A 27865-nucleotide genomic window follows, 5' to 3' on the forward strand; every position below is an offset into this window, starting at 1 on the left:
CGCTCCGCGGCATGTGGGATCCTCCCAGACCGGGGCGCAAACCCGGTTCCCCTGCATCGGCAGGCGGATGACCAACCACTGCGCCACCAGGGAAGCCCGAGAACAGTATTTTAAAGTTCAGATAACTACATTTAGAGGCAGAAACAAACCTAGCTAATTTCTCCACTTTTCTTGGGATCTGGAAGTTTCTAAAGGAAGGTGAGCTTAAGTTTTATTTCCTCTCCTAGAATGAAATAATGCCCCTCTCAATTGTTTAGTAGGCATTTACCACAATGGAAAAGATGGAATCTTAAATATGTCTTTCCTTTTGTTACATACAGTTGGAGTTCATTCAGTACTGTTTCTACATTAGGTGTTTCAAAACAAATCATCTTTTCAGAAGTCTTTATTTTTTGGAAATAATTCACAGTATATTTCAATTGGAATTTCAGGTTGTATTTCTCTTACCAACACATCATAAAATTCACACCAAACTGCTCTACCACCAATGCAAGTTTTTCCCTTAAGTTATCAAAAAGAGATTATTTCATTGGCCAAATCTAATTTGGAACCAGTGTGCATTGGTGGAGCATGTCATCAGAAGAAAGTTTTATGTCTGCTGAACTAAGAAGAACCTTATCATTTAGGAGAGAGAAAAGATGATTTCAGTCCTTCAGTTCTACAACTGAAGACTACAATTATAGTAGATAATTTATTTCTAACAATCTGTAAACACTGACAGTCCAAACAACAAATATTTAGGAAGGAGCAGCCAGCCCATCTCTATGCTAAAATACCTAAATTTCCATAAATAAATAAGAACATTTGCTGTTTTTTTTTAAAAAAAACTATTTGATTCTTACTTAAATTCTAATATGATAAGTGCACCTTATCTTAAAACTTGATACATGAAAAATGCAAAGTTTAAAGGATAAACTTAGGGACTTTACATAAGAATTTGCAGTTATTTCTCCAGTGGCATTTAAAATATGATTTGATTTACAAAAAACATTTTCAGGATACTTTGTGTGTTGAACATATCAATGAGGTGCTTCAAAGTGTGGATTATATACAGTTAGTTGAATTATATATATGGTATTTTTTTCCTCATCTTTCCTTTCTTCTTCCACATTATTTAGAGCTAAGAAAAATAAATTTCTTCCACTATTCACCTGTCAACAGTAGTAATATGAAATTTTCCATGAAACATTATTTTTTACATGAAGCATGTTTATTTTTAAACTTTAGTGACAGAATTAAACCTGTTTTATTTATACAAAGTAGGAGTCCCCTCTTTAAGATGCTTGAAATGCCCATGTATACATTTATGCAGTTTAGTCATAAATGTTCCAAACTATATTTTAAGATATCAGCAAATGCCTTTTGTTGTGAACTATTACTGTAATAACTCGTAACATCATGATGAATAGATTGTCTCATTAAAAAACAAAACAGAACAAAACCAAAAAAACCTTTCCAAACTCTTAAGGTTAAATGAAAAATCTTAACTGTATATTGTCAAAACATTTACACATCCCCTAAAACATCACTGCATGTGGGACTTCCCTGGTTGCACAGTGGTTAAGACTCCATGCTCCCAATGCAGGGGGCCCCGGTTCAATCCCTGGTCTGGGAACTAGATCCCACATGCATGCCACAACTAAGAGTCCGTATGTCACAACTAAGGCACCGGCGAGCCACAACTAAGGAGCCTGCCTGCCACAACTAAGACCAGACGCAACCAAATAAATAAATATAAAATCACTGCATGTGATTTGTAAATACTTAGCTTCAAAAGTACCTAGAAAAAAAAAAAGTACCTAGAGTTAGAGATATTAAATTTCAGTAAAGCTAAATAAATTACTACAATTTTTGCAATTTGTGCAGAGCTTCAGTTTATAATGTGCTTTCACACAGATCATCTCATTTGATCATCAGAACTCTGGGTGACATGGGTGACAGGTGTTACTTCCCCCGTTCTGCAGATAAGGAGCCTGAGGCTCAGAGAGGTCAGTTGATTTGCCCAGGTTCACACAGCTGGAAAGTTCTAGAACAGGCCTTATACCCAGGTTTTCTGATTGCAGGCCAAACATTACTTGCATGTCTTTCTTTAAAATCATCACCCATATAAAACTCTTAAAGAGAGCATAGGCAAAACATTCCATGACATAAATCATGCCAATGTTTTCTTAGGTCAGTCTCCCAAGGCAATAGAAATAAAAACAAAAATAAACAAATGGAACCTAATCAAACTTACAAGCTTTTGCACAGCAAAGGAAACCATAAGCAAAACGGAAAGACAACCTACAGAATGGGAGAAAACATTTGCAAATGATGCAACCGACAAGGGCTTAATCTCCAAAATATATAAACAGCTCATACAACTCAACAATAAAACAAACAACCCAATTGAAAAATCAGCAGAAGACCTAAATAGACATTTCTCCAAAGAAGACTTACAGATGGCCCCAGGCACATGAAAAGGTGCTCAACATCACTATTAGAGAAATGCAAATCAAAATTGCAATGAGGTACCACTTCACACCAGTCAGAATGGCCATCATTAAAAAGTCTACAAATAACAAATGCTGGAGAGGGTGTAAAAAGGGAACCCTCCTACTCTATTGATGGGAATGTAAGTTGGTGCAGCCACTATCAAAAACAGTATGGAGGTTCCTCAGAAAACTAAAAATAGAACTACCATATGATCCAGCAATCCCACTCCATGCGATCCAGCAATCCCACTCCTGGGCATATATATTTGGACAAAACTATAATTAGAAAAGATACATGCACCCCTATGTTCATAGCGGCACTATTCACAAATAGCCAAATGTCCATCGACAGATGAATGGATAAAGAAGATGTGGTACATATATACAATGGAATAGTACTAAGCCATAAAAAAGAATAATGCCATTTGCAGCAACACGGATGCAACCAGAGATTATCATACTAAGTGAAATAAGTCAGAAAGACAAATACCATATGATATCACTTACATGTGGAATCTAAAATATGGCACAAACGAACCTATCTACAAAACAGAAACAGACTCACAGACACAGAGAACAGACTTGTGGTTGCCAAGGGGGAGGGGAGAGGGGGAAGGATGGACTGGGAGTTTGGGGTTAGTAGATGCAAACTATTACATTTAGAATGGACAAACAGCAAGGTCCTACTGTATAGCACAGGGAATGATATCCAATCTCCTGGGATAAACCATAATGGAAAAGAATATTTAAAAAAATAATGTAGGGACTTCCCTGGTGGCGCAGTGGTTAAGAATCCGCCTGCCAATGCAGGGGACACGGGTTCGAGCCCTGGTCTGGGAAGATCTCACATGCCGCGGAACAAATAAGCCCCTGTGCCACAACTACTGAGCCTGCGCTCTAGAGCCCACAAGCCACAACTACTGAAGCCCACAAGCCTAGAGCCTGTGCTCCGCAACAGGAGAAGCCACTGCAGTGAGAAGCCCACGCACGGCAACGAAGAGTATCCCCTGGCCGCCGCAACTAGAGAAAGCCCGCATGCAGCAGTGAAGACCCAACACAGCCAAAAATAAATAAATAAAATTTTTAAAAAAGAACGTATATATAACTGAGTCACTTTGCTGTACAGAAATTAACACAACATTGTAAATCGATTAAAAAAATGTCTTAAAAAAATCATCATCCATAGAAGCCAAAATACAGATGCTAAATTCAAAAAGGAAAATCATGAAGGATGTGTTTCCAACAAACAAGGACATTCTCCTACATAACCACAATAGGACCATCAAAATCAGAAAAGTAACATTGATACATTACTGCCATCTAATCTCAGACACCATTCAATGATGTCCTTTTACCAAAAGGATCCAGTCTAGAATGACATGTTCATGTCTCTTTTGTCTCCCTCAGTCTGCAAGTTTTCCAGACTTTCCTTGTTTCATGAACTTGACACTTTTGAATATTACAAGCTACTCTGTAGAATCTCTCAATTTGATTTGATAATTGACTCAAGAGTATAGATTCAAGCTAATATACATTTTTAGCAGAAAATATCACAGGAATGATGTGTTCTCAGCACATTCTATCAGGTCGAGTATGATTCAATTTTTGTCCCCATACTGGTGATATTTTCAATCACTTCATTAAGGTGGTATCTGCCAGACTTTCCACCAAGTAAAGTTTCTTTTGTTTTTGTAACTAATATTTTGTTGGGGGTTTACTCTGAGACTGTGCGAATACACTGTTCCTCATCTAACTTTCAATTCATTTTTTACGGATTCTTATTTTATTCAATGGATTATAATCAATTATTATTCATTTTGATGCTCAAATGGTTCCATATTTAGCCAGTGAGAATCCTTTCAAGCTGGCTCCGGTATCCTTTGACATGTCCCCATCATTCCTGGAACACTCACTTCCTTACCTTCTGGAGTAAGATGTTACAGTATCATCTTGTACTTTCTCTGCCACAGCCATTTCTCCAAGAAGTCCTGGTTTATTTTAGTGAAGAATATATTTAGAAACCAAGATCTAGGTGCCAGGTATGCTCATTGGAGTGTCACTGATTCCGTCTTCTCACATGTGTGCACAAAAACACACATTTTCATCTATTATTATTTCTCTATCTTGAAAACTATATGAGTTTATACCAGTAACTCCAGTTCCAAACCAACACTACAAAGTTCATTCTAATTTTCTCTCTTCATGTTTATAACCCCTTCTAGGGCAGTGAGAAAACTGGCTCCCATTTTAACAAATGTATTTACTTTTGATCAATATCCCTGAATGTAAGCAATATTCCATTGCTGCTGTCACTGCCGTCTACATAGCCCATTTTACCCCATTCAGGTTCTGACACCTCATGCTGGGACTGTCCCTGTACAAATGCCCTCTCCTCACCCTGCTCAAGCTGACATCCCTTGTTGGGCAGTCACCATCACCACCCACTGCACAGATGCCTCCCACTCCACCACTTGGGCTCAGGTATCCTGAATGGACCTCCTTTCTGCATGGATTACCCCTCCCATTCATTTGGGCTGCTCCTTCACGATGCTCTTCACTGTGTTTTAGTGACACCCAGCTCTGGGTCATGATAGCTTTACCTTGCTCAGCCCCACTTAATGGCTTTTGGACTGAACTGTTAGGGAAGGGATGGTGAAAAAGGAAGAGGACCAGTTTACATTCATTAATTGTTACAATTATAGCCTAAGAAAGCCATAGTCTTTTCTTAAGGGGCAGAGAGAGGAATGAGATTAGCAGTATAGTGGGATGGGCAAAGGTTGGACAAAGCATCTTCCAAGACAGAAACTTCAGTATTAAAGTGTATCTCTAAACTCTTTTTCCCAAACCTCTCCTGCTTAGTATTCCTGTGACTCTTAAAGCTTTGTCTTCTTAACACAATTAAGAATCTAGCACATCTGGTACATAGCCTCCAATTTGCTGAATACCTGAAAATAATGCATACTTCATGTCATTTGTCTGGCCTAGTTTCCCTCCATAGTAAGTATGGCTCATGTCATACATTTTACCAAAAGCAAAAAAACTTTTCTGCACCTGTGTTAAGAGCAACCAGATAGGATTGAGAAGACAAGCTCAAGTCCTTTCCCATCCACTACCAAGCTAAGGAACCTTATTTAAGTCACTCAACTTTACTGGCCCCATCTCCTCATGGGTAATAATATACATATATACACACAGTATATATACATATGATATATATACACACTAGTATTTACAGTGTGCTAACGTCAGGCACAGCATTACATACATTGTTTCAAGCAATCCTCACATCAGTCTTATGAAAGAGACCCTTTTATTATCCTCATATTACAAATAAGGAAAAAATAAAGTTCAGAGAACTTAGATAATTTGTCCAAGATTATGCAGCAAGTGGACCCAAGATTTCCAAGTCTCAGCTATTAAACCTGATGTCATACCATCTTAAAAACATTTTAAATTCGAGGGGTTATAGATGATTTCTAAGTTCATTCTTGTTTTAAAATTCTAATTTTAAGAAATACTTAACAGATATTAAAGTAAATGAAGTTAAAACAATGAAGTAAAAACTTTTCTAAATGTTCACTCATGCCAGCTATTATAGTAGGTACTGGGCATACAAAGTTGAGATCAGATCTTTACCTTCAAACAACTAACATACAATCATTATACCATAATGCTGTGATAGTATTACCCACAGAATTAAAAGGAAACAGAGGTATGGCTGAAACAAAGCAAGGTATTATAAGAGGTTTTCTGGAGGCAATCACATGTCAGTTTTAAAAATAAGGCGTTAAGCAGAAACATGACTTGCCAGGTAAAGCGATTAGTATGTGAGAAGGCACGGTTATCTTGAAACAGCACTGTGTAATTGGTATGATTGGAACAGGAGTAAACAAGGGGAGGGAGAAGGAAAATTAAAGACACTGAATCACAAGAACAGCTGTTTACCAATTCATAAAATTTAAGTATATTATTTTAGACCTCATATATTTAAAAGAACATGTATCTAGCAACAAATATAATGAACCCCTTATTTATACTGGTCCAAATAATTTGTTATCAAAGAACTGCTGCCCTATGCATAAGCCATTTGACTAATCAACATCTACATATTCTTCCTATAGAATTGACTAAGATTAACCAGCATGGCCAACACTCCTCCATTCATTTATTAAAAATCTTAAATTACAAAAATGTTTACTGTGAGATATCTTATGCATACAGAATAATATATAAAATATATTTACAATTGATAGAGTGAATAGCCAAGTAACTACCACCCAGGTCAAAAAACTATTGCCAGCATCTAGAACCCATGTGTACTCTCCCGTATCACAAATGGTTATCTTGACTTTTGCAATTATTTCCTTGTTTTTCTTTAGTTTTACCACCTACCCATGTGTCTCTATAGTTTTGCCTGTTTTATAAAAACATAAACTATATAAGTTACTTTTTGTTTCTTACAACACTGTGAAATTCATCCTAGTTATACCTCTAGTATATTCATTTCACTGTATTGTGCATATATACACACTAGATTAATTTACTACTGATGGACATTTAGACTATTTCCAGTTTGATGGAAACACTACTATGAATATTCCTGATGCATCTGTGTAAGACAAATGTGCAGCATCAGTGTTACTAGGTAAAGCCAAATTGTTTTCCGAAAAGATCCTACCAGTTTATCTGCCACTAGTAGCATATATGACTTACTTTTTGCTCCATACCTCACCAACATTTCGTATTGTAAGTCTCTACACATTTTTGCCATTCCTGGTGGATGTATAATGGTATTCATTGTAGTATTAATTTGAACAAATTTTCATTCACTGCTGAGTCTATCTGATATCCATATGGAAAAAAATCTTAATCTCTACATTATACCACACACGAAAATTAATTCCAGGTGCATGGTAGATCTAAATGTGAAAAGTAGACAATAATGCTTCTAGAAGAGTGTTGTCCACAACTTTCTGCAATGACAGAAATGTTCTATAAAGCTTCATTTTCCTCTATGGTAGCTCCTAGCTTCATATGGTTATTGAGCACTTCAAATATGTTTAGTGCAACTAAGGAACTGAATTTTAAATTTAACTTTTGATTAAGGTGACCTTTATCAAAATTAAAGATTTCTGTTCGCTAAAAATACCTTCTGAGAGAGTGAAAAGGCAAGCCATACTGAGGCAGAAGTTACTGGCAAAGACAACTCCTATCCATATAGAGAATCAGCACAGGTCATGAAGAAAAAGGCAGATAGTCCTACTCACCCACTTCAAAACAAAAATAGGCAGGACATCCCTGGTGGCACAGTGGTTAAGAATCCGCCTGCCAATGCAGGGGACACGGGTTCAAGCCCTGGTCCGGGAAGATCCCACAGGCTGCAGAGCAACTAAGTCCGTGCACCACAACTACTGAGCCTGTGCTCTAGAGCCCTCGTGCCACATCTACTGAAGCCCGCGCATAGAGCCCATGCTCTGCAACAAGAGAAGCCACTGCAATGAGAAGCCTGCACACAACGAAGAGTAGCCCCCGCTCGCCGCAGCTAGAGAAAGCCTACACGCAGCAACAAAGACCCAGAGCAGCCAAAAATAAATAAATTTTAAAAATAGGCAAAAGAAACAGATTCTTCAAAAATGAGATATCAAAATGCTAATAAATATGAAAGTCATCAGGGAACCCCAAAATAAAACCATGAGATACCATCACGCCCACCAGAACGGCTCAAATTAAAAGACAAAGATTAAACAATTACAAGTGTAAGCAAGAATGTGAAGAAACTGTAACTCTCATACATTGGAGTTTATTTTGGAAAACTGACATTACCTATTATTATGAACATATACTTACCCTACGGATCAGCAATTCCATTCCTAGGACCTACCCAATCAAAACATATATATGTACATACTAGAAGACAAATGTAAGAATGTTCCTAGAAGCATTATTCATAATAACCCCCAAGTGGAAATAACTCAATGGCCATCAACAGTAGATGGATAAATATACAATCAAGAAAACAAGCAAAAGTAATCTATGGTGTTAAAAGTAAAGGCAGGGAGTAGGCTGGGAAATGGTTTGAGGGGAGCTTCTGTGGGGCAAGTAATGGTCTCTTTTTTAATTGGGTATGTTCACTGTGTAAATCCATTAAACTATGTACTCATGATATATGTACTTTTATGTTTGTTATACTACAATTTTTAAAAGCTTACTAAGAATATTCTGGTGATTTTTGGCACAGACTTACCAGAGGTGGAACCTTTTTGTGTCAAATAGAGCTTTTTTGGTAGAAATCCAAATCCAATTGGCCCAAGAGAAAAACACTGGTTTAAATATCAAAATATGATCTACTAGAGCCAAAGTTTCAAAAGCAATCATCAGGTCTTTGTCCTTCTCACCTCTCATTTCTGTTTTCTTTTGTGTGGGCTTTATTCTGTCAGGCAGTCAGGCACTCATTTTCCCATGTAACTCTGGAATTATTTCATCTTCACAGTCCAGAATTCTACTGAAAAACATCACTTTAAGTTATGACAAGTCTCAGAACTGGCCTATCTTGAGTAACATACCTTCCTGGAACTCTTTCAGCCCCATGTGAAACACTGGACTAAGAGTAGTGAAGGGTACTTTCCCAAGTGAAAATCAAGGCACTATTCTCAGAAACGGGGGAGTGAATGCCAAAGAGGCAAAAACATCTGTACATCTGGGGAAGGAGAGAGAAGAAACCCTTAATTTGCAGTTTCTCCCTGAGCTATGTCAAACTTGGTTAATGAAAGTATTATGTAACAGAGCTATCACATGATCCAGCAATCCCACTCCTGGGTATATATCCAGAAAAAAACAAAAACTCTACTTGGAAAAGATACATGCACCCCAATGTTCATAACACTATTTACAATAGCCAAGGCATGGAAACAACTCAAGTGCCCATCAACAGGCTGGCTTAAGAAGATGTGGTATAGGGCTTCCCTGGTGGTGCAGTGGTTTAGAGTTCCCCTGCCGATGCAGGGGACACGGGTTCGTGCCCCGGTCCGGCAGGATCCCACATGCCGCACAGCGGTTGGGCCCGTGAGCCATGGCCGCTGAGCCTGCACGTCTGGAGCCGGTGCTCCGCAACGGGAGAGGCCACAACAGTGAGAGGCCTGCGTACCACACACACACACACACACACACAAAAGATGATGTGGTATATATACACAGTGGAATATTACTCAGCCATAATAAAGAATAAAATATTGCCATTTGCAGCAACATGGGTGGACCAAGAGAAGAACATGCTTAGTGAAGTCAGAGAAAGACAAATACTGTATCACTTACATGTAGACTCTAAAAAATAATTCAAATTAATCTACATACAAAACAGAAAGACTCACAGACCTAGAAAACAAGCTTATGGTTTCCAAAGGGGAGAGGGAGGACAGGAGGGACAAATTAAGAGTATGGGATTAACAGACACAAACTACTGTACATAAAATAAATAAGCAACAAAGCTTTACTATATAGCACAGGGAATTATATTCAGTATCTTCTAATAACCTATAATAGAATATAATCTAAAAAAAAACCACTAAATCACTATGCTATATACCTGAAACACAATAATGTAAATCAATTACACTTAAATAATTTTGTTTTTTAAATATGTAACTTTTCCTATCTAAACCATTCATGCTGCTTTAAGTCTCTGAATTACTGGGAGAGGGAAATCAACAGTTTATCAGATCTCTCCACCTCCTAGGCTTTACCTTGCATACTATAGTCAAATGAAATCTTCCCAATATATGGCTTTAGTATGACAACCCTAACAAAGGAATCCAATTCTCTACCAAAGTTGAAGATTTTTAGCCTGTCACTCATGGTCTTCCATGATCTCACCCTAACTCTTTCACAGTTACATTATACTACACCCCTCTGTGTACACAAAGTCAGTGCTTTTGAAGTGTTTGTCACTGTCACTGATATATTTTAAAGTATGAGGGTGTAACCGATATTTAATGTGTCAGTCAAGAGATACAGGCATTAGCTTTCTTGCTACTTTTCCTTTCTGGTTTAAAAAGTATAACAAAATGATTTATGAATGCTAAATTTGATCTTTTATATATATTTTCTTAAAGACAATATTCTTACTAAACTATGTTTATCCTTCTAAAATAAGACAATGTGGTAACTCTTCATGAAGTATGAGAGATAAAAAAGGTACTTTCTTAATGGGAAGACTGTTAAGAGAACTGTTTTCTCCATATGATTCATCCTTTTCACACGAATAAATTATTTACAGTTTATAACTTCAAATGGTTAAGTTTCAAAGGCTTAGTACAGAAATTTTAGTTTTATTCTGATATATAGAAACTCTAATAAGATGTACTGTATTTTTTAGAGTATATTAAACAAGACATGTTCATAAACAGGCCACCAGGAACTTTAGATAATTTTTTTAGGCTGAGTATCTCCATCTTTTCACCCTCAGCTAAAACAGATTTATACACATAACCAATTTACTAACTTGCTAGGGTTTCAGAATTAAAGTGATTTTTAATTTTAAAAAAAGAGGAATTACAGCATGACATGAATGACATTATTTTTAAAATAAAATATAAGCATCAATTAAACATACAAATATATCACTATTTCTATTTTCATTTAAGTGAGTATGTTGTGGGCTAAAAAGCTTAGACAAGATGTGTGATCTGTATTTTACACTTTAATACAAATTTTAGAACATAAAGTAAAACAATATTCTCTGTTCAAATCCACATATTTTTATCTGAAACATGACATTTATAAAACAAACAGCTCCTGCAACAAAAGCAACATAGAAGAGTTATTTAAATTATTTTTTAATGGTTGTAGTGGAGCCGATTTTCCTCATTAAGTACCTACAGGGATTCAGCACTCTCTTTAGGTTGCTTGAATACAACCAAGAATGTGGTATTGGTAAGTAAATATTACATATTAATTTAGTTAAACATTCAAGATAAAAGGATTGACTTCTGACTTAAACCTAAACCAAAAATGAATTTTGAAAATATATTTTAAAATACCCTCCCAACCACTGTTAACACACTCCTTCATGTGTTCACTCAACATTTTCCAGGAATTATAATTTTCTGTGCTTCCCTAGGTCTTCCTATTGGGGCAGTTATCAATCATCTTCTTTCTCAATATATGTCTTTGCATTAACCCGTGCCATTTGCCGGGCCAAGTATCTGTCTCTCGCTGACATTACAGTTTCTTCGTTGCTCCGCTTTGCAAACTTGTTCACTGTCTCGTGTGGCCTCTCTTGTTCTTTGCCAGTCCCTTGGCATTCCTCTCTGATTCTGTGTTTTGCTCCCAGTGATGTTTCAGAACTAGAGGGTTTCTCTGGGTTTCTTTCTTTGTCCTTTTCCATGTTTCTCATTTTACTGGCTCTTTCCTGGTTAAGAAACCTATCCTTTGCCCTAGAATTTGGGCTGCTTTCCTTTCTTTCTTGATTTCTTTCTGAAGACTGAACAGTTACTTCTCGTTTTTCTCTCTCTCTGTATTTATCACTGTTTTCGTATCTTTCTTTCCTTGCTTTCATATGCTCTTCCTTTTCTTTGCTTTTCTCTTCCTTCTCTCCTCCTTTCTCAATGTGTCGGTCATAATCATTTCGTTGTCTGTCTCTTTCTTGTTCTCTTGAGGGGTATTTCTCCCTGTCTTTCTCCCTTTTCCATTCCCTATCATTTCTTTCTCTCTGGTCTCTTCCCCTCAGTCTATCTTCTTGTTCATGCCTCTTCCAATGTGAATCTCTGTAACTGGCCTCTCTGTGCCTATGGGAATCCTTCTTTTCTTTTTGGTAATCACGGTCAGCGTAATAGCTGTCCTCCGTGGATTGTCTCTCTTGGTGTTGATCTTCCCTTTTCTCATGTCCTCTTGACTTGGAAACTTTTGTGTGGTATTTGGTACCATGCTCTCTTTCTTCACTAGATGACCGTGAGTGGGTATGACTCCTGTGGTGCCTGGAGTCATTTTTTAAGGTCTCTGTGCCCTTTTCCCTTCTGCAGTTCACTCTATTATCTTCTTCCGTTTCATCATCCTCACTGCTCTTAGCATCAAAGTCACTGTCTGCATCTGGGTTTTCCTCTACTTTCACAACGGTTTGGCGAATGCAGTTCTCATGAGTTGTTCTGTTTTCTGAACTTACTTCATCGGAATATCCCTTTGATTTCTCTTCTTTTATCCCAGACCTTAAGAAAAATAATGTTAACAGAAAATGCTACATTATCAATTATAATAAATAAATGAAGTGTTCATATAAAGTTCATCAGTACTTTAGTCAATACACCTACACTACATAAACCTTCTGATTATCTCAAATTCGAAAAGGTGCTGCTGTCTATTTACCTTGTAAACATCTGCAAACTAGTATTTTCTAACCATTCCAAATATTTTCAATATTGGTAGAAATGAAAAAGTAAAAACCAGCCCTTTTGTATGGACCACCAGAACCTTCAGGCAGGGGTCTATGCAAGGTCTTCATTTTTGCCAAGCACAGACAAAGAATAATTGGGAAAAGATATATTCTGAATATAAGTACTAGTTTACAACATGAGGTTCAAGTTGTGGCTTTGTTGGATTTTTATTTTATTTTAAAAAATATTTAAAATAGTCCTGGATGAAGATGAAGATAAATTTTTTCACAGCAAAATGGTGACAAAACCTAATTCTAAATATCACTAAATAATCCCTCTCATGACTGAAAAGCCACCAGCATCCTGCTCTACCCCTCGGCATCTTTTACAACAAAATGGAAATATGTGAATCTATCCAGCTATTACCATCAGTTACATTAACACTGTTTACATCACCTACATTTTCCCAGCCAATAAGCATGGTTAATTTATTTATATTACACATTTATTCTCACTAGTCACTTACTCACCAAACAAACAAAGCAACAACTATGGTTCTCTAGCAATTGCTGGCAAAAGTGTCTTGGCTAAAGGACTCACTAATAGTTAGGAACTCTATTATTAGACCCTGGGAATTGCAACTACTATATGACATTACGGAGTTTCACGGCTGGCCTCACAACCATTCCAGATGAAACTCTAATTTTTCATTCAAAAATTTCAGTCTTCAAATATGCTTTCTGAGACTCATAATTCTCATCAATTTTACAATCAAAACCTAGTAGTTGGGGTGTAATCCCTTCTCTTCATCCTTAATTCCATTCTCCTGCATCTCCCCTTTCCCTAGCAACAAAGACTCAGACCCTCTTATCTGAATGTTTCTATTCCAAAAAATGATTTCCTTAGATACAAGTTTAAGACAAATTTTACCTTCAGCTATAAACTTATAATCATTTCACCATCCCTATAATATTTTATAATTTTATTCAAAAATCCTCCAATCCTTACTTTCTAGACCAGTATTAATAGAAATGTCTACAGAAATGGGGAATTCCCTGACGGTCCAGTGGTTAGGACTCAGCGCTTTCACTGCCAGGGCCTAGGTTCAATCCCTGGTTGGGGAACTAAGATCCCACAGGCTGTGCAGCATGGCCAGAAAAAAAAAGTCTACAGAAATAGTAATGTCCATATATCTGTGCTGCCCAATATGGTAGCCACTAGCCAAATGTGGCAATGGAATACCTGAAATGTGACTGTTGTGACCAAAATTTTAGATTTAATATAATTTAAATTTAAACAGCTACATGTAACTAGTGGCTCCATACTGGACAATGCATTTCTAAGCCCTTGATTATGTGAATCTTATGTTTTATGGAGGCTAGGTCCTATTTATGAAAAAATATACTTCTCTTTTTGGGAGGAGATATGGGGATATATGTATATGTATAGCTGATTCACTTTGTTATAAAGCAGAAACTAACACACCACTGTAAAGCAATTATACTCCAATAAAGATGTTAAAAATATATATATACACTTCTCTTTTTATATACTATCTGAACATGTATGCAGAATTACTGTAAAATAAAAATAAACTTGAACTAAAAGTTTTTTATTAAAAAACCTGTAAATCCCTAGTTATTCATTCAATTAGGTCAGGTATGGCTAACAACACAATATGCAATACTGCAATCCTCTACTTCCAGAGAGTTAAAATGATCCCTCAATCACAAATCATGGACAGTATCTTTCTTCTAAATATTCCATATGCCACATCTCACCTGGCTTCACGAAAGCTGCATGTAGGTACTTCCTCTTCACCAACTGCTTGATTTAATAGGTGCCTATAAAATCCACTGAGATCGCTCTGCTTGGTTACATCCAAATGTGCTAAGAGAATGAAAGCAAAAGTGAGAATAATATATTCAAAAAGGCAAAATGCAGTTCAGTTTCACAGGCATAGAGTATGTAACACAGTGTAGGAACTGGTCTCTAGATCTATAAAGCCTTCAGGCCAAATTTGGCCTGCTGCCTGTTTTTGTAAATAGATTTTTATTGGAATGTAGCCCTGTTTATTTACTATCTGGTCCTGAGTGGTGCTCTGGATGAACACATAGTACATGCTGAGACCAAGTCTTATACATTTGGTTTTCTTCCACTTAAAGTTGATAAGCACTTGCCAATTAAGCTATTTGTAAGTACACATTTTACTTAGACCTTGAGAAATGACCACGAGTAGAAAGCAATGAAGTAAAGCACTAAGGTATTCTTTGGCCTCTCCACATCTTTGTTCTTTCCTGAATTAATGTTATTCTTTTTGTAAATGCCCAGTTAATGCTCCTTGGGTGATGTTACTCTAGTTTTCTCATCCCACGAAATATAACTAGGATTTAAATCTCAGTTTATACTGCTTTTGACAAATGTCATGCTTTCCATGCCTTGTAATTGATGTTTTTACATTTGAAATCATTTTCTAAGGCAATGACTTGTGATAATCACAGTTTTAAGCAACAAAGTGAGATGTAACTGAAAAGTTCAGTAGAAGTAATAGTTACTAAGAGTGCAACTGTGTTTTTAGTTAAAATCTCCTGTTTTATACTACACATAATATCATATAACTTATATCATATACCCTGCATTCATATACATAAATTATGACAACATTATAATCTAAAAGTTCAGTGACGAGCAAATGGCTAACCACAGGGCAGAACTCTCCTGTTTGTTTCCTTCTACTCCTCTCCCTCTTCCATTTCACCTTCAAGTGCAGCAGCCCTCCTTTCTCTTTCTTCCTCTTCAGCTCTCTCTTGCAGTTTTTTCTTATAAGCAGATGTTACAAATGCCTCTTTATCATCAAATTCTCCCTTTTCCATTTCTCGTTCTCTTTGTATTTTCTTTTCCATTCTTTTTTCCTGTTCCTTTTTTCTGATCTCAACTGCTTTTAGTAAGTTGTGAATGTACTTGGGCTAGGGGGAAAAAAATAAGATTATACAGGAAAGAGTCAAAGATAATTAACTGCTAATATTCTATTTTTATCATGAATTTATTACTATAGAAATTCATTAAGATAGAAATCCAAATAAATAGGACTGTCAACTTCTCAAAATTCAATATAAATTTACTAGCAAGATAATAAAATTCTTTTCAATAGAAATTTAAGTATAAAAACAAAAAATTATTCAAAATGGCATTTTTTAAAAATCTCAAACTAAATAGGTCATTTTCCTACTGTTTTTCTCTCCCTTTTTACAAAATGGTATTGTCTTACTTCTTCAACAGATACGTGAATAGGAAGGCTTCTAATTTTTCACATTAGTTGAAATACAATCATTTAAAATAGCAGCTTTCATATCATTTTACAGCACCACTTTATCTGTAGATACTGTAAGATGTAAAGATCCTTAAATACCAGTCTGTGCTTTGTGAAAGAATAAGAGTGATAGAAAATTTGAACTTATTTCATTCAATCGCCACACCCTAACGTTTTTTCAAACTAAAAATACGACCATGTTACACGCAGATGATTCAGTTGCCAGCTAGGAAGCAATAAATTATAAGACACAAACATGAACAGGAGAAGAAGCAGTACAAAGACTTTCTTAGGAAAAACTTTCAAAAAATAATCTGCAAAAGTTTTAAAGCAAAAAAACAAAATTTATAAAATTGTTAGATAATTCCCTTGATCCTGTTAGGATACTAAATATATAGTTTCCTAGGTTCTCAATCAAATCCATACTATATGGAACTAGGGGCTCTTCACACTTCAAATACCTAAAAGCTTTTTCTCAGATCATTCTCATGTTGAAATAAGCGTAAGATACAAAATGCAGGTCAAGGTCAAAGAAACTTTGTATTTTCAGCTACAAACCTTTCGGTCTTTTCCCAAAAGCAATTTTGGATTACTTTCTTCCTTTTTTTTCTTCATTTCATCATAAATACTGTCATATTCATATACAGTAGAATCTTCTGCAAGGGCCTTCTGGATTTCCAGTTTGGTCTTTAAAGAAAACATTGAACATGTTTCAAAAATATGAGCCAACTAATAGGTACTACAAAAAGTCTAAGTAATTCTTTTGAGACAGGATCATAAATCAGAAATATATCATAAAAATTGTATCAATCACATTTTAAACTTAAAGCACTTAGATTAGAGCCTGACAAAGAGTTAAGTGTTCAGTAAACATTATCTATTTGCTTGTACATAAACAGAATTATCTACAAAAGGACCAGGGTATGACTTAGAAACACCTAACCTTAATTTTGAGATGCCTATATTACATATTAAACTTTCATATCATTTTTACCTGTGTTACCAAATAAAATGTTCAAGTTTCAAATGGTAGGAAATACCCTTTTTTTTTTGGTAATTGAAAAATACTTTAGAGATGTCACCTTCAGAATTTAAAATAAGCAGTATATTCACTACAGAAACTACAATACAGGTAGTTTTAAAAAAATTTTGTCTGTGATACGTTTTTCATAAAAATATTTTAATAGGGACTTCCCTACTGGCACAGTGGTTAAGAATCCGCCTGCCAATGCAGGGGACGCAGGTTCAATCCCTGGTCCGGGAAGATGCCACATGCCACAGAGCAACTAAGCCCGTGCGCCACAACTACTGAGCCTGCACTCTAAAGCCTGTGCACCACAACTACTGAAGTCCACACGTCCTAGAGCCCACATGCCGCAACTACTGAACCCATGCGCCTCAACTACTGAAGCCCGCATGCTCTAGGGCTCACGGGCCACAAGTACGGAGCCTGCGTGCTGCTACTACTGAAGCCCGTGCCTAGAGTCCGTGCTCCGCAACAAGCGAAGCCACTGCAGTGAGAAGCCTATGCATTGCAACGAAGAGTAGCCCCCACTTGCCGCAACTAGAGAAAGCCCATGCACAGCAACGAAGAAGACACAACGCAGCCAAAAAAAAAATTAATAATTATAAGGAAATATTTATTTTCATTGAAGTATAACTTATGATTTGACATTTGTATACATTGTGAAATGATCACCACAGTAAATCTAGTTACCATCTGTCACTATACAGTTACCAAAAAAAAAATTTTCCCCTTGTGATAAAAACTTCTAAGATTTACTTCCTTAGCAATTTTCATATTTGCATATAGTATTACACAACGCAGCCAAAAAAAAAATTAATAATTATAAGGAAATATTTATTTTCATTGAAGTATAACTTATATTATGATTTGACATTTGTATACATTGTGAAATGATCACCACAGTAAATCTAGTTACCATCTGTCACTATACAGTTACCAAAAAAAAAATTTTCCCCTTGTGATAAAAACTTCTAAGATTTACTTCCTTAGCAATTTTCATATTTGCATATAGTATTACTATTAGTCACCATGCTGTACATTACATCGCCATGACTTATTTACTTTAAAATTGAATTTTGTATTTCTTTTTTTTAAAAAATAAATTTATTTATTTTATTTATTTTTGGCTGCATTGGGTCCTTGTTGCTGCGCGGGCTTTCTCTAGTTGCAGCGAGCAGGGGCCACTCCCCACTGCAGTGCATGGGCTTCTCACTGCGGTGGCTTCTCCCATTGTGGAGCACGGGCTCCAGGTGCGCGGGCCTCAGCAGTTGTGGCTCATGGGCTCCAGAGCACAGGCCCAGTAGTTGTGGTGCATGGGCTTAGTTGCTCTGCGGCATGTGGGATCTTCCTGGACCAGGGCTTGAACCCATGTCCCCTGCATTGGCAGGCGGACTCCCAGCCACCAGGGAAGCCCTGAATTTTGTATTCTTGATCCCCTTCATTGATTTCACCAACCCCCCCATTCCCCTCCCCTCTGGCAACCATAAATCTTTATGAGTTTTGTTTTGTTTGATCATTTTGTTTTTTAGATTCCACATATAAGTGAAATCATATGGTATTTGTCTTTCTCTGACTTATTTCACTTAGCATGATACCCTCAAGGTCCATCCATGCTGTTGCAAATGACAAGATTTCTTTTTTTTTAAAATGACTGAGTAATATTCCATTTGTGTGGCATGGAATACTTTATCCATTCACCCGTCAATGGACCCTTAGGTTGTTACCATATCCTGGACTAATGCTGCAATGAACACATGGGTGCATGTATCTTTTTGAATTAATATTTTCATTTTCTTTGGATAAATACAGAGGTGGAATTGCTGGATCATATGGTAGCTCTATTTTTAATTTTTGAGGAACCTCGATACCATCTTCCATACTGGCTGTACCAATTTACATTCCCACCAACAGTGCATGAGGGTTCCTTTTTCTCCACATCTTTGCCAACACTTGTTATATGTTGTCTTTTTGATAAATCATTCTGATAGGTGTGATGCGATATCTCATTGTGGTTTTGATTATTATTTCCCTGATGATTAGTGCTGTTGAACACCTTTTCAAGTGCTTGTTGGCCATCTGTATGTCTTCTCTGGAAAAATGTCTACTTAGATCCTCTGCCCATTTTTTTCTTTTCTTTTCCTTAAATTAATTTTTATTGGAGTATAGTTGATTTACATTGTGTTAGTTTCTGCTATACAGCAAAGTTTATCAGCTATACATGTATCTGCCCATTTTTAATTGGACTGTTTTTTGTTTTTGAGCTGTATGAGTTCTTTATGTATTTTGGATATCAACCCTTTATCAGATATATGACTTGCAAGCATCTTCTCATGTTCAGTAGGATGCCTTTTTATTTTGTTGATGGTTTCCTTTGCTGTGCAGAGCTTTTTAGTTTGACATAGTTCCATTTGTTTATTTTTGCTTTTGTGCTCATTGCCTTTGGAGTCAGAACAAAAAAATATCACCAAGAATGATGTCAAGAAACTTACCACCTGTTTTCTTCTGGAAATTTTATGGTTTCAGGTCTTACATTCAAGTCTTTAATCCATTCTGAGTTAATTTTTGTGCATGCTGTACACTAGTGGTCCAGTTTCATTCTGTCACATGTGGCTGTCCAGTGTTCCCAATACTATGTGTTGAAGAGACTGTCCTTTCCCCATTGTACATTCTTCCCTCCTTTATCATAAATTGATTGACTGTATATGCATGGGTTTATTTATGGGCTCTCTATTCTGTCCCATGACCTATGTGTCTGTTTTTATGCCAGTACCATATTGTTTTGATTACTATAGCTTTGCAATATAGTTTGAAATCAGGGAGTGTGACACCTCTTGTTTTGTTGTTCTTTCTCCAGATTGTTTTGGCTAGTCGAAATCTTCATGGTTCCACACAAATTTTAGGATGGACTGTTCCATTTCTATGAAAAATGCCCTTAGAATTTTGAAAGGGAATGCACTAAATCTGTACACTGCTTTGGGTAATATGAACATTTAATCAAAATTAAGTCTTCCAATTCATAAGCATGGAATCTTTCCATCTATTTTTGTCTTCTTCAGTTTCTTTCATCAATGTTTTATGGTTTGCCGTGTACAGGTCTTTCACCTCCTTGGCTAAATCTATTCCTAGAATTTTATTCTCTTTGATGCAACTGTAAATGAGATTGTTTTCACAATTTTTATTTTTAATAGTGCATTGATAGTATATAAAAACAACAGATTTCTGTGTATTAATTTTGTATCCTGCAACTTTACTGAACTCATTTATTAAGTCTAACAGTTTTTTTTGGCAGAGTCTTTATAGTTTTCCATATATAAAATCATGTCATTTGCAAATATTAATAGTTTTACTTCTTCCTTTTCAATTTGGATGACTTTTATTTCTTTTTCTTGCCTAACTGCTGTGGCTAGGACTTCCAATACTATGTTGAATAGAAGTGGCAAGAGTGGGCATCCTTGTCTTTTTCCTGATTTTAAGGGAAAAGGTTTCAGCTTTTCACCATTAAGTATGATGCTAGTGGTTGGCTTATCATATATGGACTTTACTATGTTGAGGTATGTATGCTCCATGCATATCCACTTTGTTGAGAGTTTTCATCATAAATGTAATGTTGCATTTCAACAAATGCTTTTTCTGCATCTATTGAGATAATCATTGATTTCTGTCCTTCATTTTATTAATGTGGTGTATTACATTGATTGATTTGTGGGTGTTAAACTATCCTGATATCCGTGGAATAAATCCCACTTGTTAATGACATATGCTCCTTTTAATGTATTATTGAATTTGGTTTGCTAATATTTTGGTGAGGATTTTTGCATCTATGTTTATCAGGGATATTGGTCCGTAATTTTCTTTCCTTGTGGGGCCCTTGACTGGTTTTGGTATCAGAATAATGCTGCTCACATAAAATAAGTTTGGAAGAGTTCCTCTTTCTTTTTTTAAAAAATTTTATTATGCAGTCTCTGCAGAGACTATCAAAAATTGCCAGTGCCGACTATACTTCAAGTCGTCATGGAAGGGTATGGGGAAAAGTTTTCAATTAGCAATATCACACCTTGGATAAACCTCATTGGCTATGATACTACCACTGCACAAGGCCCCCCTCTTCTGTTTTCTAAAAGAGTTTGAGAAGGATTGGTATTAAATCCTCTTTAAATATTTGGTAGAATTCACCAGTAAAGCCTGGTCCTGGACTTTTGTTTGTTGGGAGTTGATTACTGATTGAACTGCTTACTAGTAATCAGTTTATTCAGATTTTCTATTTTCTCATGATTCAGTCTTAGAAGATTTTATGTTTCTAGGACTGTATCCATTTCTTCTAGGTTGTCCAATTTGTTGGCATATAATTATTCATTTTCTCTTACGATCCTCTCTATTTCTTTGGTATCAGTTGTAATTTCTCCTCTTTCATTTCTGATTTTATTTGAGCCCTCTCTTTTTCTTAGTGAGCTTAACTAAAGGTCTGCCAATTTTATCTCTTCAAAGAACCAGCTCCTCAGTTCACTGATGTTTTCTATTGTCTTTTTAGAGCCTACTTCTTTTTTTTAAATAAATAAATTTTTATTATTTATTTATTTTTGGCTGTGTTGGGTCTTCGTTGCTGTGCGCGGGCTTTCTCTAGTTGCGGCGAGTGGGGGCTACTCTTTGTTGAGGTGCGTGGGCTTCTCATTGCGGTGGCTTCTCTTGTTGCAGAGCATGGGCTCTAGGCATGCGGGCTTCAGCAGTTGTGGCTCATAGGCTCTAGAGCGCAGGGTCAGTAGTTGTGGCGCACAGGCTCAGTTGCTCCGCAGCATGTGGGATCTTCCCGGAACAGGGCTCAAACCCGTGTCCCCTGCATTGGCAGGTGGATTCTTAACCACTGCGCCACCAGGGATGTCCCTTAGTGCCTATTTCTGCTCTCATTTTTACTATTGCCTTCCTTCCATTAACTTTGGGCTTCATTTGTTCTTTTCTAGTCCTTTTAGATTTCAGATTTTTGTTTCTTGAGGCAGGCCTGTATTGCTTTAAACGCCCGTCTTAGAACTGTTTTTGCTGTATCCCACAGATTTTGGTATGCTGTATTTCCACTGTCTTTTGTCTCAAGGTATTTTTTATTTCTCCTTTGATATCTTCATTGCCCTATTGGTTGCTCAGCAGCATGTTGTTTAATCTCCACATATTTGTGATTTTTCCAGTCTTCTTGTAATTTCTAGTTTCATACCACTGTGGTTGGAATGATGCTTGATATGATTTCAATCTTTTTAAATTGATTAAGACTTGTGTTGTGGCCTAGCATATGTTCTATCCTAGCGAACGGTCCATGAGCACTTGGGAAGAACGTGTATTCTGTTGCTTTTGGATGGAATATTCTGTACCTATCTATTAAGACCATCTGGTCTAATGTGTCATTTAAGGCCAATGTTTCCTTATTGATTTTCTGTCTGGATGATCTACTCATTGATATAAGTGGGGTACTAAAGTCCCCTGCTATTATTGTATTGCTGTCAATTTCTCCCTTTAGGTCTGTTAATATTTGCTTTATATATTTAGTTGCTCCTATGTTGGGTGCACAAAAATTTACAAGTGTTATATCTTTTGTTGGACTGATACCTATATCATTATGTAATGCCCATCTTTATCTTTTATTAAACTCTTTGTTTTAAAGTATATTTTGTCTGATATTAGTATCCCCACCTTTCTTTTAGTTTCCATTTGCATGAAATATCTTTTTCCATCCCTTCACTTTCAATCTGTGTGTCCCTACATCTGAGGTAAGTCTCTTGTATACAGTATATAGATGAGTCTTGTTTTTTTACCCATTCAGCCATTCTATGTCTTTTGATTGGAGAATTTGGTCCATTTACCTTTAAAGTAATTATTGATATGTATGTACTTATTGCCATCTTGTTAATTGTTTTCTGGCTGTTTGTAGGTCCTCTCTGGGGGAATACTTTAATGTTCCTCCTCCTGCTTTCAGGCCATCAAAATCTTATCTAGAGTTTCAGGCCAGCTCACCCCCTACCTCTTAAACGAGGCCATCTCTGAGGGCTTTTACCCCCAATGAGGTCTTTCTTTTGAAGTCTGATGGCACATTCTGTACTGCAATATATAGTTCCTAAGAATACTCCTGATGTTATTACTTTCTAATTATTTCACAAATCTTAGCCTCTTGTCCCAACTTGTAAGTTCCTGAGGTATAGAGAGTACACATTTTAACTTTTTCTTTAATTGGTACATTGCCTAATGTAATGTGGAACATAAAAGTGATCCTTTTAAGTGATAGGGTGATAGTATAAATTATTCAAAGAACTGACCTGATATTCTCAGGTTTTTACATGTCAACAATTAAGACTGGAATGATGTACATGCCAAATTAAAAACTTCTTTTCTGGAATATTGCTTAAGATATTAAAAAATAATTATTTTTTTAAACATTTCAACATTTACTTTAACCTCAGAAAAACAATGATTCTCCTGCCTACATGGTGAATTAGCACTGCTGCTCCTTCCCCAAAACCAACCTGGAAAACTCAGAGGAGGAAAACATGGAATCCAAGAAATCATCACCATCACACCAACAAAAAGCAAGGGAAACAGGACACTAAATTGTTTTAAATTGATAACTTGCTTTTTTGTATACTGGGAGAGCGGCAAGAGGGCATGTGTGTAGATATAGGGTATTGTTAATTAACCTAAGTCCCAAAATATATAAAGTAAAAACTAAACAGAAATCTAAGAAGAAACAGACAAGTCCAAAACTATAATAGGGGATTTTAACATATGCCTCTCAGTAATTAAGAGACCAAAAAAATTAGTATGAATATATATGGATTCACACAACTGGCCAAAAAAAAAAACCATTCAGAATATTTTTTCAAGCATCAAAGGAATATTTATTAAAAACTACTGGACCACACAGTTAATCTCAACACATTTTTTAAAGACATGAAACAATACAATGCATCATCTTGGAACACAAAGAAATCATGTTAAAAATCAATAACAAAAAGGAAACAAAAAACCCCTATATGTTTAAAAATTAAGTTCTAAATAACCCACAGATCAAAGAAGAAATCATAACAGAAATTAGAAAATATTTTGAACTGAATAAAAAGTACTACTTACCAAAAATTTGTGAGATAAGCACAGCTATACCAGTGCTTAGAGGAAAATGTATAGCTTTAAACACATTAGAAAAGAGAAAGGGCTTTTGAAAACAGCTATGCACTCATTTCAAAAAGTACGGAAAATAACAAAATAAACCCAAAGAAAGCAGAATGAAGAAAACACTAATTTGTCAGGACAGAAAGTAATGAAGCAGAAACAAACTTATCCCACTAAATCTTGGGACTGTCAGACTTTTATATTTTTTTCAATATGGATAATTACAGTGAAACAAAAGGAAAATCACAGGCCAATCTCACTGATGATAAAAAGAAAAACTCCTTAACATTTAAAACAAAAATCCTTAATGAAATTTTAGTAAACCAAATGCAATGGAACATAAAAAGAATACTCTATACCTATGTGTCTTTATATCATTTACGTGAAGTGATCATTACTGATTTTCTCAAGTTAAATTGATCTTTACTGGTATGAATATAGTTCATTCATGACTTTCAAAAAATAAAACACAAGAACAAACAAAACCTCAAACCAAGACCAGGAAAGAACTTCCTTAGCTGGAAAACAGATATCTACCAAAGACCTACAGGAAATATTATTTTAATGATGACATATTAAAAGTTTTTCCAGTGAAATAGGGAATAAGATAATAATGTTGACAACATCAGTTCTGTGCACCTGATGGGCAGATAAAAAAACTGATGGGAGAGGAGAAGAGGGGAGAGAAAGGAAGGGGAGAAAAGAAAACAAAAGGAAAAAAAAAAGGGAAAAGAAAAGAAGGACTTCCCTGGTGGCACAGTGGTTGGGAGTCCGCCTGCTGATGCAGGGGACATGGGTTCGAGCCCTGGTCCAGGAGGATCCCACATGCCATGGAGCAACTAAGCCCATGCGCCACAACTACTGAGCCTCTGCACCACAACTGCTACTGAGGTGTGCCACAGCTACTGAGGCCTGTGTGCCCGGAGCCTGTGCTCCGCGATGGGAGAGGCCACTGCAGTGAGAGGCCTGTGCATTGCAGTGGGGGGTGCCCCCACTTGCTGCGGCTGGAGAAAGCGTGTGCACAGCAGCGGAGACCCAATGCAGTCAAAAATAAATAAATAAAAAATTTAAAAAATATTTTAAAAAGGAAAGAAAAGAAAGGTCTAACAGATAAAGTACCCCATTTCTAAGAGTATTTTCTCTTAGATTTAGTAAATGCAATCAAGGTGGTATTCTTCAGGATAAAAGTTAGTTTGAGATTCAAGCAGAAGACAAGAGTTGAATCATTCAAGTGGGGAAAATTAGGTGAAAGGTAGGATAGCAGCAGCAGGCAGGTGAGAGGTAGAAGAGCTGTAGCAGCATCTCCAATTTCCAGGCAAATTATAAAAAATTCCCACTATCAGAAAAAGTGGATTTGAACAAGCCAGAGTTAAGAATAAAATTATATTTGGGACTTATGCTTTAAGTGAATAAGAAAAGGCAACACAGGGCTTCCCTGGTGGCGCAGTGGTTGGGACTCCATGCTCCCAGTTCGGGGGGTGGCCCCGGTTCGATCCCTGGTCAGGGAGCTAGATCCCACATACATGTTGCAACTAAGGAGCAGGGTCAATCAAATTAATTAATTAATTTTTTTTTAAAAAAGGCAGCAAAAAATGTGAAAAGAACACTAGAAAACAAGATACCTACATGACTTGGAGAAGTCACCAGACTCTCTAGAACTAATTCTCTCATCCATATAGTGAAGAAACTGAACTTGATGGTCTCCCTAAAATTCTACTGAGCTCTAAAATTCTAATTCAAAGCACTCCAGCACTTACGCTAAAGAATCAAAGTTTTTCATGTTATGTGTATATTAAATCATTTTGAGGCTAAGTTACATGTTATATCTCTATGACACTAAGATATTATCTTAAAGTAACTAAATACATAATTCTGTGCCCATTCCCCAAGGAGGCAGTAAAACACAGTGGCTAAAAGCTTGGGCTCTGCAATTTCACTGCCTGGGTTTGAACACAACTTGACCATTTACTAACTATGAGATCTCATGAAAGTCACATAAAACTTTTTTGCCTTCATTTCCTCAACTACAAAATAGAGATTATAAGAGCAATTATCCTAAAATAGGACTGCTGTAAGAATTAAAGATAACTCTTAGAAAGGAGTTGCCATAATGTCTGGCTCATAGAAAGTGCTTAACAAATTTATCCTTATGCAGGATTCTAGATACACAAGGGAAAAAGAGGTGCCAAAAATTAAAGAAAATGTGGCAGAAAAGGAATTAAAATAGAAAAGAAAGGTACTTTGCCATTGTTTAATTTCATTATTTTCTACTGCAGCTGAATCTAAAATACACTGGTACAGTAGTAGAAAAATTACTAAAACTCCAGGTCTAGTTCTGTAATGAGCTGCATGATCATGAGGGGTAACATCCTTTTGAAGTTTCAAACTTCTTTATCAGGACCATGGGCAGGTTTGTGAGAATTTTAAAAAGATAATGTGTGTATAAAAGTACTTGGAAATACTATACAGTATACATAAATATAAGGTGCTGGCAAGTCTACCAAAAATCACCTGATATTCCCCTTCCTTGCTAGATGAGTTTGAAATAATTATAAAACTGCAAAATCATTTTGGTTGTATCCTTTGCTTTTTTTTTTTTAGCAAGTAAGCTCATTAGCAGGAATTATTAAACCATGTAATCCATTGTCAGACTAAGTCATCTGAAAGCAGAAATGGGTTTAATCTACAACACAGCAATAAGGAGCCAATTCTTCACTGTGTTTTTCTCCTTTAAAATTTATACAAGAAACCTAAAATCTATGTAAATCAAGAAACATCTTACACATTTTCAGAAAACAAGTGTCAAGATAAAATTTTTCCTTATACACCCTTACTCTTTTTTTTTTTTTTTTTTTTTTTTTTTTTTTTTTTGCGGTACGCGGACCTCTCACTGTTGTGGCCTCTCCCGTTGCGGAGCACAGGCTCCGGACGCGCAGGCTCAGCGGCCATGGCTCACGGGCCCAGCCGCTCCGCGGCATGTGGGATCCTCGTGGATCAGGGCACGAACCTATATCCCCCGCATCGGCAGGCGGACTCGCAACCAGTGCGCCACCAGGGAAGCCCACCCTTACTCTTTTTAGTCTCAGGTACCTAGACATCAAAACTGATACTTTAAAATGTGAGCTGAACTACTTACTTCACCAGATGCATTTAATTCACCCTTCTACCTTACCTGTTTCATTGCTTGCTTCTTAGCAGCTTCTCTCTGAAGGCTTTCACTCACGGAGGTCTATAAAACAGGAAAATGCTGTCACTGTTTCAACCAATTTAATACTTCTTTTCCAGTATTCTGGTTGGCAACTAGTCCCTTACTTACGGTTAAAAATAGAAAGATAATATTATGAATTAAATTAACATTTTCAAGGTCTTCACCCTAAACTTTAGGAAACGAATGAATCTTCATTATAAATCATCAGGGTGTAAGAGAAAATAAAATGGTACAGGACAAGATGAGGTAACATGGGTTTTCAGTCCCAGCTTCACCACTAAGTTGTTCAACTTCTATGGATTTCAATTTGCTTTGTGTATATAAGTGAATGTGCGCGTG

At 36.4% G+C, this 27865-nt stretch overlaps 1 protein-coding gene, 1 long non-coding RNA gene and 1 other non-coding gene across 15 annotated transcripts in view; all 3 read right to left on the minus strand.

Moving 5' to 3' along the window:
* LOC129392751 (uncharacterized) overlaps window positions 1-10028 on the minus strand; it is a 29727-nt gene extending 19699 nt beyond the window's left edge. For 6 of the 8 annotated variants that reach the window (XR_008619206.1, XR_008619208.1, XR_008619209.1 and 3 more), the window contains exon 1: window positions 4396-5807. This is a non-coding gene — a long non-coding RNA (uncharacterized lncRNA). Of the gene's footprint in view, window positions 1-4395; window positions 5808-8869 lie in introns of those variants that run through there. The other 2 variants (XR_008619205.1, XR_008619207.1) reach the window with 2 other exon arrangements.
* A 1044-nt stretch (window positions 10029-11072) lies between these two features.
* The window catches only part of NSRP1 (nuclear speckle splicing regulatory protein 1), a 62597-nt gene continuing 45804 nt past the window's right edge, over window positions 11073-27865 (minus strand). For all 6 annotated transcript variants that reach the window (XM_028499155.2, XM_007123573.4, XM_028499157.2 and 3 more), the window contains 5 exons: window positions 27491-27547; window positions 16707-16835; window positions 15597-15804; window positions 14620-14728; window positions 11073-12673 (listed from right to left, as the gene is read on the minus strand). In XM_028499155.2, the coding sequence (XP_028354956.1) occupies window positions 11611-12673; window positions 14620-14728; window positions 15597-15804; window positions 16707-16835; window positions 27491-27547 (1566 nt within the window). In that variant the 3' untranslated portion in view covers window positions 11073-11610. The remainder of the gene's footprint in view (window positions 12674-14619; window positions 14729-15596; window positions 15805-16706; window positions 16836-27490; window positions 27548-27865) is intronic.
* On the minus strand, window positions 21135-21274 carry LOC112066024 (U4 spliceosomal RNA). The gene has a single exon (XR_002892384.1). It is a non-coding gene; the product is annotated as a U4 spliceosomal RNA (small nuclear RNA).

Source organism: Physeter macrocephalus, chromosome 14 (assembly GCF_002837175.3).
Source record: "Physeter macrocephalus isolate SW-GA chromosome 14, ASM283717v5, whole genome shotgun sequence".
NCBI classification, from domain to species: domain Eukaryota; kingdom Metazoa; phylum Chordata; class Mammalia; order Artiodactyla; family Physeteridae; genus Physeter; species Physeter macrocephalus.